This window comes from Sceloporus occidentalis, unplaced genomic scaffold (assembly GCF_023333645.1).
Source record: "Sceloporus occidentalis isolate IW3139 unplaced genomic scaffold, rSceOcc1.0.p SCAF_1, whole genome shotgun sequence".
Taxonomy (NCBI): Eukaryota; Metazoa; Chordata; class Lepidosauria; order Squamata; family Phrynosomatidae; genus Sceloporus; species Sceloporus occidentalis.
The window spans coordinates 227,654,355-227,668,309 of record NW_028316981.1 but is presented as its reverse complement, the minus strand read 5'-3'; the positions used below and the strand labels follow the sequence as shown (position 1 = coordinate 227,668,309).

General features: G+C 40.7%; 1 protein-coding gene across 1 annotated transcript in view; it reads right to left on the bottom strand.

Annotated features, from left to right (window-relative positions):
• FREM1 (FRAS1 related extracellular matrix 1) overlaps positions 1-13,955 on the bottom strand; it is a 90,997-nt gene that overhangs the window by 65,221 nt on the left and 11,821 nt on the right. Inside the window, exons 4-12 of the mRNA XM_089489488.1 lie at positions 13,564-13,715; positions 12,026-12,349; positions 10,806-10,914; positions 9,687-9,818; positions 7,851-8,195; positions 7,162-7,304; positions 5,830-6,026; positions 3,114-3,204; positions 131-298 (exon numbers count right to left, since the gene is read on the bottom strand). Of these exons, the coding sequence (XP_089345614.1) occupies positions 131-298; positions 3,114-3,204; positions 5,830-6,026; positions 7,162-7,304; positions 7,851-8,195; positions 9,687-9,818; positions 10,806-10,914; positions 12,026-12,349; positions 13,564-13,715 (1,661 nt within the window). The remainder of the gene's footprint in view (positions 1-130; positions 299-3,113; positions 3,205-5,829; positions 6,027-7,161; positions 7,305-7,850; positions 8,196-9,686; positions 9,819-10,805; positions 10,915-12,025; positions 12,350-13,563; positions 13,716-13,955) is intronic.

Below are 13,955 nucleotides of genomic sequence, written 5' to 3'. Positions count from 1 at the left end.
CGTTAACACTAAAACATAAAATCATGAAACTCTTAATATTAAAAAAATACTTCTTCTCTCATGTAAGTCCAACCCTTGACCATGCTTAACCCTTTATTTTATCCCATTCCTATTAGCATTATAGCCTTACCTCTGGAGCTTGGTTGTCCACAGGAAGAATAGTAATGTTAAAACAGATGCCACGCAGAGTTCCACCGTGCTGATTGCTGACCGAGAATCTGAACTGGATGTACTGAGGCTCAGGACCAATATCTTGTAAAGGTGGCATATATGCCACTTTCATGTGGTTTATGGCATGCTACAGGCACACAGTAAACAAACAAACAAACAAACCGTAAGGCATATGTTCCTAGCCATTCATCAGCAAATCCAAATGCCTTTTCTGCATAATAATACATTTATAGTCTACATGTTTGTCACCAGTGTCTTCATTTTAAGGACAAATCAGACAAGCTGAGCCTTTAACTCAGGATAGACAATGGAGGCCCTTCAAATTATGTCGGTCTGCAACTCCCAACATCTCTTGTCATTTGCTATGCTGGCTAAGGTTGATGGGAGTTATATTCCACTAGCATGAGAGTTGTCAATTTCTAATTTAACTAAACTATCTGCCCAATCCATGCCCACATTTATATAGTTTAACTTTGCAAAGGGAGACCAATCCTATTTTTACACATGGCACAACAGATATCATCATGCTGTCTGAATCCTCATTACATGACTTTATTGTGATTTTGAATCCACAGGAAGCCAGATTTTAACTAGATTGTGGGTCATGCAGAAATGTGGGTTTGCAGTTACATTTCAACCTTCAAATATTTGTGGCATCACATGTGATGTGGCCTCAAGACCATTACTAACTCTGGTCATACATTCTGACAGAAAGTTGTATAATTTCAGGATATGATCCAATTCTAGCTCGAGATGTAGTGAGGACTTTTAGAGCAGTCTTCTCTTGTGGAGAAAGAAACTGAGAATGAGTCGTAGGAGTTTATCACACTAGCGAGATCCCGTGGGAAAATGGGAGTTAAACAAGATTTAAAGTATATTCGAATTTAAACAAAACTTGCAAATTCGGGGAGTTTATCACACTAGGGGACTGCCCAAGTGAAATAACACAAAGTTAATTCGAATGCAAAGCAGAGAAAACTGGCAGCTTTTTTACTTTCGGGTTGTTCCAAAAGTAAAAAGCTGCCGTTTTTCTGTGCTTTGCATTTGGATTAATTTCGCGCTATTTCACGTTAACTGCAACGTCATGTGATAAACTTTAGGCATTTCCGGGTTCTCTTTGCTTTAAATCTCGTTTAACTCCTGTTTTCCCATGGGATCTCAATAGTGTGATAAACTACGTAATGGTGGTAGTAACAATTGTGAGAACAACTTGCACTGCATGTGTGGAAAAAAAACACATTTAACTCAACAGTGCTCAGTTAGGAAGTTTGTGTTTCCTGTGGACTGTTTCAGCAAGAGACTAAGGACAGTATCACACTATTCTGTTATTAGTGCTGTTACTCCACTTTAACCGCTTTAACTGCCTCCTGTGGAATCCTGGGATTTGTAGTGTAGGAAGGAGTATTTTGAATTCTCAGCCAGAGGGTTTTTAGGCTGCACTAAACTACAAACCCCAGAATTCCATAGGAGACAACCATAGCAGTTAAAGTGGAATAATAGCACTATAAAAATGTAGTGTGATATTGTGCTAATATACACTGTTTTTAAAAAGACAGTTTTCCAGATATTTCCAACTCTGTTTTCCAGTTTTCCAAGAGATAGCCATGTTAGTCTACCACAGCATAAAAAGGAAAATGGGGGTGGAGGGGAGAAGTCTAGTAGAATCTGTAAGATGAATTTATTTATTTCATCATGAACTGATACCACTCTAACTTAGGTACAAAATACATAGCAGACATAATCCAGTTTGACACCACTTTAAACTGCCCTGGCTCAGTGCTATGGAATTCTGGGAACTGTAGTTTGTTGTGGCACCAGAGCTACCTGACAGAGAAGGATAAATGTCTCACAAAACTACAGTTCCCAAAATTCCCTAGCATTGAGACAGGGCAATTAAAGCAGTCTCAAACTGGATTATTTCTTCAGTGTGTTTTGGACCTTAGTTTAAATACCAGTGAGTTTAATACTGTTTGAGGCGGCCTGCACCCGCCTCTTTCCCCGCTGTATCGGGGCCTCAGCTGCCAGACCGGCAGCCTCCGAGGCCCCGATCCGCCGCTTTGCAGGCCGCTTCCCCGCGGCCTGGAAAGGGGTGTGCTTGGGGCTTCAAGCCCCAAGGACACCCGGCTTGGCCCCTTTCTCCTTTGCATCACTGGGCACAGCCATGTAAAGGCTGCGCCCAGCGATGCAAACCCCAGAAGGAGCTCCGTTTTGGAGCTCCTTCTTGCACCGCAGAAAGGGCGCTCTAGGCGCCCTCGCACAGAGCAAAGATGTCATGTCTGCGCCGCCTCGTTTGGAGGTAGTGCAGTAGTGACGTCGTAATGGCGGCGGCCATGTGGAACGGACACCACCATTTTGTACGGACTGCATCCGTACTAGGATTAGGGGCGTCAGGAAGTGATGCCCCTTTCTAACCCTAATACGGACCCAGTCCGTATTTTCAGGCCCGTCTGTAACGGGCCTCTATCAATTCATTTGAAGTAATGGACCAACATACACAAAAGTTAATGCTGAAATAAATACATCTTAAAGATGCTAGTAGAAAATGTCTATACACACCCATCCCATTTTCTTCTTTACTTTCCAGGAGTGTCACTACTCCCACTGTACAAAGATTCAGAATATAATTATTGCACACAGCATAAAGCCATTAATTGTATTTCGAGACTTCGTTATATTCGATGTGGCCAGCTATACTAGAAGAATACTCTTCAGGGCTTAATTTCAGATGGGAATACACCCCAATTGGGCCCCAGAATCCATTTCACACTTATTCCAATAACCCTACCCCAAATATAAGATATTTGCTGGGCATTTTTTTTCTCTGCACAGTTTGAGTGAGCAGAATTTTGATTCAGCTTCATAGATCAAGAAGGTTAAGGGGTGGGGCTATTGGAAAACAGGATACTTGGGAGTCTAGATAAATTTACATCTTGAAAACAAACCTGAGTAAATGATCTCAGTGATGGAGTAGCAGGATCCTTGATCAGCCTTGGAATGCTGTCTACCATAAACAATTTTCCAGCATCTGTGTAGCTGTACATAAAGTTATTGCCATATTTGTAAGAAAAGTCCAACAACTTTTTACAGAAAACTTAAAAACAAACTTGCATTCTAGAATTGATTCCCATGTCACTAGCTTTACTAAGTGTGGAAATTGTGCATCTTTCTATAAGATGTTAACTTTCAACATTCCTCACCATTGGCTATGCTGGCTATGTCTGCTAGGAGATACAGTTCAGCAACGTCTGAAGGGCTGCACAATTCCTACCCCTGAACTACACAGAAGGTTAATTACCATCAGCCCCAAAGTACTGTCCAAAACAGATTTACAATGAAGGATGAAATTCTGTCGGGGATGCTTAGATTTGGATTTCCTGCATGGCAGGGGGTTGGACTGGATGGCCCTTGCGGTCTCTTCCAAATCTATTATTCTGTGATTCCATGATTAATTAGGATATGAAATATACTTTAGAAATGTAGGTACATTGCCTATGGTATCCACTAGGGTTTGGTTCCCAGATTGCCCATAGATACCAAAAACCATGGATACTCAAGTCCCATTATATACAGAGGTAAAATGGTATCCATTATATAAAACAGCAAAATCAAGGTTTACTTTTTGGATTTTTTTCAAGTTGTGGATAGTTGAATCCACAGGATGTAGAATCTGTGGATACAGAGGGCCACCTGTATTTAACTATTTAGATTTTTTAAAAGCACCTTTTCCTGTCATTTTGGCAATCAATCAATCAATCAATCAATAGTATGAAAAACAGACATAGTAAAAACTCTGACCAGTAAAGTGACTGTAGGACTGATGCCTTGAGGTGCATACCCAAGTATTTAGAGTATATTTGTTCTTTCAGGAAAGGAAAGCAATATGCAGAATAGATCTTCACCTTGAAATTATCTCCCACAGCAGGTTTGCCATTTGGGGGTTTCCTTCCACCTCCTATTCTCCATTGCCACTGCTGCATCTTACCATAATAGTTTATAAACATCAAACTTTTTTGTATCTGTATGGACATTAGTCATGGACTAGTAAACACAGAGGTGCGGGCACTCATTGTGCTGCTCCTCATGGTCATGCCTTCAGGGAAAATCCAAAAATGCTGGCAGCCACACTAATTCATATCAACAGGCCAGCTTTATTCCTTTTCACCTTCATGAGGAGGACGCCATTTGGCAAACTGATGTTTTTCTTGGTAGCCATTTCAAGAACAAACTACCTCAGAATAATTGGCAGAATAACAGGGATTGGTGTTGTTGTTAATTGACTTCCAGTTGACCTCAACTCATGGTGACCCTGTGGATGAGACACCTCCAAGAGTCCCTGTCATCCACTGCTCTGCTATAGAACCTTATCGCATACCTTTTCCCCTGTTATAGGAACCAGAAGGGGACACTTGGGGACGCGTGCCACCGGGAAAAAACGGATTTTATTACACAGCATATTGTCCTCAAAAGGGCCCCGTTCCCTCCTCTGGCGTGCCATTTTGCTCGGTCGGAAGACTTCCAACCAGAACATTTCACGCTCCTCAGCACTGAATGGGGACAGCTTGGCACCGGGGGACAGAATGGGGCCCTTTTGAGGACAATTTCTTGTGCAATAAAATCCGTTTTTTCCAGGTTGTGCACAGCCCCAAATATCCCCTTCCAGTTCCCATAATAGGGGGGAGGTGTGGAATAAGCTTCTAAATCTTGTCGATTCATGCTCATGACCTCCCTGATCTGACATGCAGTCTGTGGAGAATATCACATGGAGGTTAAGGATGGGAACAAACTGGATTGCTCCCGTCCTTATCCCATCTCATTCCCATGATTGGGGGAAGATTATCACACCCCACATGCTTATCCCATTATTCTCCCATCTGTGAAGTGTAATGGACCAGTCATTTGGTTTTAGCGGGAGTTTGTTAATACCAAATGACGGGTCCATTACATATCACAGACGGGAGAAGAATGGGATAAGTGTGCAAGGTGTGATAATCTTTCCACCGATTGTGTGAATAAGACGGGATAAGGATGGGAGTGATCTGCTTTGCTCCCGTTCTTACCCTCTGTGTGATAATCTCTTTTCTCTCTTTCCACTACCCTCAACCTTTCCCAGTATTATTTTCTTTTCTAATGAGTCATGCTTCTCATGGTGTGGTCAAAGTATAACAGCCTCAGTTTGATCATCATGGTTTCTCAGAGTATTTCAGACTTGATCTATTCAAGGACCCATTTGTTTGTCTTTTTGCCTGTCTATGGCATCCTCAGCATTCTTCTCCAGCACCACATCTCAACAATATAAGATGCTGAAAAAATCTATTGCCACTCTGCATGTGTATGGCAGATATGACATAGCCTGCTACACAAAAAGTCACCACATTCCAACCTGGAAAGTTATGGTTCCACTACACCTCTGGCATAGAAAAATGGCAGCCCACCTAGCAAGGCTGACAACAGAAATACTCAATATCTGGGCAATGAAAAACAAACAAGAAAATGGATTTCTACTACATGGGTTTCCTGAAAATACTATAACCTCACTGATCTGAGAGAACCAAATACAAATCCTTGTCTCCCGTCACAGGTCTGGTAGTCAGCTGTCATCCAATGCATGCTGAGAACGCATCTTTTTCTTTTGAAGAGTGGACATTTACCCAGACTTACTGATGAAATGAAGAAAAGAATGGAGGAGAAGTGACTGTATAGATGAGCTCTCTATCTTCTGCTTCTGTGTCTATGAAGCTGAGGTGTTTCTTTGTCAAATAGGCAATCTCTGTTTCCTTGACAGTCAGATGGCGTTTTACTCCGGAAGTTTCTTTGGGAAGCTGATCATCCACAGGAATTATGTGCACTCTTATTACCTAGTAAAAGGGTTTGGGGGCAAAAATGATATACTGACAAGCAATATATTGCAACTTATTGCAGCTAAATATTGCAGTTCAAATGCTACACAGTTATGGCAAGCTTTTATATTCTGTCTCTCAGAAAACAACCTTTTAGCATTCACTAGAAGAAACAAGTCAAAAGAGCAGATAATTAAAAGAAGTTTCCCATGATTAATTTTACTTCAGAAAGAACAAACACATTACACATTGGTACAAACGTATTACAGTATGTTATAAAAGCATACTTTCAGAATTGTCCATGACCAATGACTGCTATATTTAAAGATGTACACCAGATATCCCTAACCTGTTATTCTTGGACTGCATTATCTCTAGCCAGCTTGGACACAAAAAGCCCACCATTATGTTTACCTACGTTTCATTCCACTACCACCCTTTATTGGCTGAGTGAAATGAAAATTTTAGTTTAGGTCTTGTAGATACTGCAACCTGCATTAGACCTAGTCAGCCTAGTGAATGGTAAGGGATCATGGGAAATGAAGTACAACAAAATATTAGAGGGCCATAAGATGCCTACCCTTTATAGACAGCCTTTAAACTTGCTAAACACATTTGTCATTAATATTACCGGATGAGTATCCTATATCCAGAATTCCAAAATGCTCCAAAATCCAAACTTGTCTACAAGGGTGGCTGAGGTAGTGACACCTTTGCTTTCTGATGGTTCACTGAAGACAAACTTTGTTTCATGCACAAATCATTAAAAATATTAGGTATAAAATTACTTTCAGGCTACATTTATAAGGTGTATACAAAACATAAATGAATTTTATGTATAGATTTGGGTTCCATCTCCAAGATATCTCATTATATACATATGTGCAAATACAGGTATTCCAAAATCCAAAAAATAAAGTAAAAGCACTTCTGGTCCAAAGCATTTTGGATAAGGGAGACTCAGTCTGGTATGTACCTTTCCCATCTGATTGTTAGAATTGAATTCTCACACATTTCCAGTATATCCTTATGGATGTTTGCTTAGGGGAACACTTCACAGTGCTCACTGGTACTTTCCTAGTAAACAGTAAATGAAATAAGCGTTTGACTATAGATCAGTGTAGGCTTTTCCTTCATCCCACAATCCACATACCTGAATTTCTGAAAGATTAGGAGGCTCATGGCTATCACAGAGAATAACCTCAATTGAATCTTCAAATATTTCTCCTCCTAAGTGACGGTAGTAAATTATTCCATTGAAAAGATCTTTCTGAAGGAATTTAGTGACTGGATAACCTGTTGACTCGAAGACAGAAAGGAATTAGTTCTCAACCAAATTATAACTGTATACAACAATTATACTCTCAGTCTAACTCTGATTCCATGTTAAGAATGATTAAATATAAAGCCATGACAGCCTTACTTCACAAAAGTGGCTCAGGATCCAAGCCAAGAATACATGCAGTTCAAAATTCATGTTGAGAACCCACACATAAGAGATTGTTTTATTACAGACTTTAGTTTTGTTTAGGTTTAGCATCTAAACACTGGTACAACCATGATGTGCTCTTAAATGCAGGCAAATCCATTTCAATCCACAGACTTTAATTTGTATATTTGATTTTAAAAAGCTGCAAGCCAAGAGCCACAGTAGAAGAATGAGACAACAGTAGAGTTAATAAGGTGTGACCAGTAGTTATCACAAGAATTAAATGGAAATGAAAATAAACCTGAAAACATTCAAGGTTAAAGGATAATACTGGCCTTGAAAATCAATTCAAAAAATGGAGTTATTGCATTTTACCACATTAGCCTTTTGGCTTTTCCATTTTAATATATTACCAGTAAGATCTGGTCCAGGCTTCTTCATGATTTCTCCTGCCTGTGGCAATTTGGTGACATTAAAGAGTATGTAGTCATCACTGGAGTCCATGTCAGAGGCTTGGAGCATTGACCCTTGGATCAGAATCACTTGTCCTTCATGAACCTCTATCTCCACATTATTAATCAGGAATGGAGGACTGTCGTCTTTAGGCAGAATGTTGATAGGAAACCTGTGGCGGCTACTGTGGCGATTATCAAAGATCCTAAAGACAATATAGTCCTTCGTGGAATCACTGTCATCATGATGGTAACGTACAACACCAGCCTTAAGGTCTGAGACTGTGAACAGGAATCCCTTTTCTCCTGAAAGAGGGTAATTCATAATAGTCATATAGAATCATAGAGCTGGAAGAGACCAAAAGGGCCAGCAGGTTCAGTCCCCTACCATACAGCAACCCACAATCAAAGCAGCCCTTACAGATGGCCATCCATCCTCAGTTTAAAAATCTCCAAAGAAGGAGTCTTTACCACATGCCAGAGGAGTGGGTTCCACTCTCAAACAGCTCTTACTGTCAGGAAGTTCTTCCTAATGCTGAGGAGGAATCTCTTTTCCTGGAGCTTGCATCCATTGCTCCGGGTCCTGTTCTCTGGAGCAGCAGAAAACAAGCTTGCTCCATCCTCAATACGACATACCTTCAAATATTTGAACAGGGCTATCATATCATCTCTTAACCACCTCTTCTCCAGGCTCACCTTTTTGAAAACACTCCTCATAGGGCATGGCTACCAGATGACAAATAAACATTAAAACCTTGAAGTACAAAATAAATAGGGATGTACAAATCATCCTTAGTCTTGTCTTGTGGGTGTTCTGTTTTCAAAATGGTGAGACTGTATAAGAGGTCAAGGTGAAGATCAGGAATTGAAATGGTTAAGTTCATAAGAGATATCAACCAAACTTTATTGGTATGATCAATGAGCTGCATCAAGAGTCATAAGACAGAGTCAACAGGAATGCCATGAACACCAACAAATTCACTCAAGAAGTCAACAATGTGTTGGAGAAAACTAGAGTTTTAAGGGCCAAAACATGAGACTCGGAGTGATTCTCTGATGAGGTCATAAGGGGTAACCCCCATGATGTCATTAAACATAATTCATCAAGCATCAACTTGCACAGAGTTTGCCATTCAAATAAAAAATACTCAGTCTAACAAAGGAAGAAAATATACATACATTTGCTTCTCAAGGCAGTATATTTGCTCTGAGGACTAGAGAAGACCGTCTAGGCCCTAAGACCTGGAAAACCTAGAGATATATATCTATATCTCTATAGGTATAACCTATAATAGGTAGAACTCTATATATGGTTTGAGTCCAGGTTACCTACAGGACCCCTCCTCCTATATAATCTGCCCAATAAATTTTGGTTGGAAATGCCTAAGATTAGTCTCTGTATGCAACTTTTTGCATGTGCTCTATTGACATATGGTCTTCGCTCTAAAGATCTGAGAAGTATATTGATGCACCATAGTAAATTCATACTTATGGCAGCAGCCTCTCCTCTCCCTTGATTCAGGAGAATGTGGAGACCACTCTTACTCTGAAAGATGTGCAGAAGTTACCCAAATATGTTGTTTGTCAGAAATTATGCTTCCACATGAGTGATGTACAGTTCTCATAAATATGTACATGCATAACCACTGCCCACTCATTAACCCAGTAGTGATCTCTGCATGCAATTAAAATCTTCTTGTCAAAGCAGCAGTAAGGGTGAATCAACCAATGTACTTTAGTTACAGTAAATGAATAAATAGTGACATCTGTGAACAAACATCACCCAGAATAGGATACCTCTTACAGTGAGCTGTCCATGCTGTAAACCATCAACAGTGACTAACCGAACACCACTGATATCATCATTGTCTACAATCTGAAAGTGCTTCCATGTTATTGGTCGTGACTGTCCTTCCAAGAGATCAAGACCTAGGGAGGGAAAATAAGAGGATGAGTGGGCTATCAAAAGGTTATTTTCATGGGAGTAAAACTATCAGTGGCTATCATGATCATAAACAGTACAAGGACAGGAAGCAATATCAATTGCTGGGAACATGAGTTGGAGGATGCTATTGCCCTCAATGCCTGCCTGTGGGCTTCCCATAGGCCACAGCTTGTATGGAATGCTAGACTGTATAGGATCGTGGTCTCACCCAGCAGGGCTCTTCTGAAAAGGCATGCTTTAAGGGGGTTAGTGGGAAAGTGAGCAAGCAGTTAGAATCTATTACGTAAAGAAAGTATTATTATTATTATTATTTGGTCTAGGCAAGAAGCTCTTTGAATTACTGCCTGAAACTAACCTGCTGACCCCTCATACTGTATGTTATTGGAGTCCACCTCCCATCAGCCCCAGTGAACATAGATTATGGTCAGGAACAATGGGAGATGGAATATATCAAGGTCCATAGATTCTCTACTCCTGATCTAAAACATTAAGCATTTTAGTAAACATCAGTTTAGGCCAAGACTTCCAGACTTCCATATGAAGATTTTCCATATGATTCCAACCCAGGATACTCTGTGCATTTTGTGAGGGTGGATGCAATGGGAAAATTATGTGAGCTGAAAGCCCAGATCCTCAACATCATCCAGGCCTTCTCAGAATAGAACAAACGAACTGTAACTATTAAGACAAAGGCAAACTCAGTGATAGCTTCCACACCTACCTTTACCATAAAATCAGGATCATCCCAATAAATATTCCTGCTTGGGGCAAAGGACAAGTCGTCTCCTTCCATTCCACATACAGAAAGTAATAGTACTGGCAAGATAGTATTACTTCCACACTGGCATTCTCCATTGTACTTTTGGACAGCAGTCTAGTTTATTATAGTGTACAGAGCATGCTTTATTGTACTTGACTCCTGCAGCTCCATGTTGTATTATAATGTTGTTCAGTGTGAAAGTAATCCTCACCTGTATTCCATGAAACCCGAGGAGCATTTGTATCTGTTGTTCTGACAGATATATAGAGAGTGATTGGTGAACTCTTCTCAAAGTACAAATCATGAACTTCAAATTCCACCTGTCATACAAAAAGAAGACATACTGTTTATTAAAATTACACAAGGACATTTGAAGAGCCCACCTAATTTAAACCAAATGCCTATATCTCATTCCATTCCCCATATCACCCTCTGCGTTGTTTATTTCAATTTCCACAAGAGGGAGCACTATTTCTATTTCCATGGGATTTTTACAGCTAAAATAAAGAGTGCATGCTAAATTAAAACCAGTTAATCTTAAAAGTTACTGCTATATTTCTTTTCTCCTCTCCCCTCCTCCCTTTTATGCTGCAAGAGACTAGCACAGCTACTTATTTAAAAACTGCCATACGGGTATGATTGTCATGTGGGAAATATTTCTGGTGGCTCAGCAAGCTTTCATCAGTTAATTCATCCAGTTAAAAACAGTTGCAAAACTTTCAAGCACAGTGATGGTTCCCATGTGCCTGCAAGCAAAGGCTCACCTGGTTTTCTCAAGATTTAATTACTTGATATTACAGTGCCAAAGAACACTGTGAGCAAAACAGCCTGTGAAGCCACTAAGGCTACGTCTACACTGCAAAATTAATGCAGTTTGACTCTGCTGCATAATGAAGTATTCAACCTGGTCTGTCAGAGAGCTCTAGTGCCTCATTGTTGTTGCTGTGTGTCTTCAACTACCTTCCGAATTATGGTGAACCTAAGGCAAACCCATCACAGAGTTTTCTTGGTAAGATTTGTACAGAGGGTGTTTGCCATTTCAACCTCTGGGACTGAGCAGGTGTGACTTGCCCAAGGTCACCCAGAGGGTTTAGATGGTTGAGCCGGGAATTGAACCCAGAGTCATAGACCAACACTCAAACTACTACACCATGCTGGTTCATTCTGGTACCTCACCAAACTGCAAATCCCAGGATTCTGTGGGATAGAGCATTGGCAGTTAAAGTGGTGCCAAACTGCATTAACTCTGAAGTGTGAATACACCCAGAATGGAATGGCCGAGTACATTCACACATGGCAGTTACCCCACTGCGCTCAATGGTGGGGCTAGCTCTGCCTGGCAACTCCCTTTCATGTTGTATATCATGTTTGCACAAAGCATGTGAAATTTTCAGCTGCAAAGGGCTGGGACACCCATCTCATTTCATTTACCTCATAATTTCTCCTCTCTGTATGGCTCCTGTTTAGAGGCTGATATGCTATAAGCATATCATTGAGGCTGTTCCACGTGAAGGACGAGACAGGCTTTGTGTGATCTTGCAGGTGAGTGATGTAGCCTTCTTGGGGTGGCTTGGTAATGTTGAAGACAAGAAGAGATTTGGGTGTTTCACCATCTTCCGCATCCAGTATAGCTGTTGACAGTGGGCTCAAGATGAACTGGTCTGCTTCCAGAATGAACATAGCCATGAAAGCGGCTTGTGGGGCCTGGTTAGATATAGCTCCTCTGATCTGAACAGGAATCCAAGCGTGCTCAGACTGTGGAACAGAAAGAAGCAACAAATCACCAAGTGACAAAACTATACACTAGACTGTCCATGATTAATTGGAGTGTTTTGATGTAACGTTTTCCTCCATGGATCAATTTCTTAGATAATTCGATCATCTGCCCAGTTTGTTCAGGAAAGGTGTTTGAAAATGACATGAGATTAAGCCTAGAAACGTTGTGACCTAGTGGAACACAATCAAACAAGTGTGTTTAGTGGGCTACAAGCTATTTGATTATTGTTCTGTGCCCTCAAGTTGTTGCTAACTTACAGAGACCCTAAGGTGACCCTATCATGGGGCTTTCTTGGCTGAGAGCATATGACTTGCCCAATGTCGCCCAGTGGGTTTCATGGCCGAGTTGGGAATCAAACCTTGTAGTTCAACAAACCACTATGCCATGCTGGGATTTGATATGCCCTCTTTATCTGCAGTTCGAGGAAGGCAACCAAAATTACAAAATTGATTACAAGTCTGCTAGACTCCAGAGTGGTACGGGGGTGGAAAAGATAGGAATTCCATTCAGACGTTTCCCCTAAGTGTAGACTTGTCCACAGTTATAGTTAGTGAGAAACTTGGCCATCTGAGAGGAAGGTGTGAAGGTGGAAGTAGGTTTAGGGTTCACGGATGTTTATGGAAAGATAAGAATTGTTCTGTAATGACTAGGACCAGTGATCCAATAAGTTTTATGTTATGGAGAAGCCTAATGATAAAAATCATCTGTTTTTTCTTGATTGTGTTTAGCCTCTTCCAAGATGATTCTGTCAAGAGACTTTCTAGATTCTGGCACCATCAGATGCTTGGTCATTTTAGGAGGCCAATATATTTCACTTAAAGATAATCTTATTAGGAGGCTAAGAATTAGGTTAAGAGGGGGGCTAAGAAGGGGGCTAAGAAGAAGGGAAATAGTGAGTGGCAGAGTGGTAGCTTGGTAATGGGCTCTCTCACAATGAGCAAGCCTCACAGGGACGTAAGGTTCCTTTCTTCTCTTACGCACAATGCCTGCTGTGAAGTCTGCTGGAAATGGCAAGAGTAAGTGTTGTGGAAAGCTATGCCCCAGATCTAGACTATTTGTAGCAGAACATCTGTGCTTTAAAACCCACTGGCGCATGGATATCTGTTGGGTTTAAGATGGATGATGGCTGCCCATCTTATTCAGAAGATAAGATAATCCAGAAATATGTGCATGAGTGTAAGACTCTATTTACCTTGTACACAGTCTTGCTTCTGCGATCTGTAAGATCCAGTCTGATGGGAATGTAATCAATGCTGGGTGAAGGAGGATCCAAATGCTGGTATCTAAGACCCATCAGGAGAAAATCCTGGCAGCTCACTTTAATGTTCTGAATGGTCTTCAAGCCTGGAATGCAATGCTCAGTCAGGTACTTGTCACCCATCCTGTGGTTTAATCATCCATGGGAAGCACTGTAACTTGTTTATGCCTGTGTTATTGATCACTATTGTATATCTTACTGTAATTATCTATTGAAATTTGCATGGAAAACCACACTGAAAAATATTGTGAAGGGAAGCCTTCAATAAATACCATTATACAGTGATCATGTTGACAATTATCGTGAGAAAAGTTAAAATAACCACC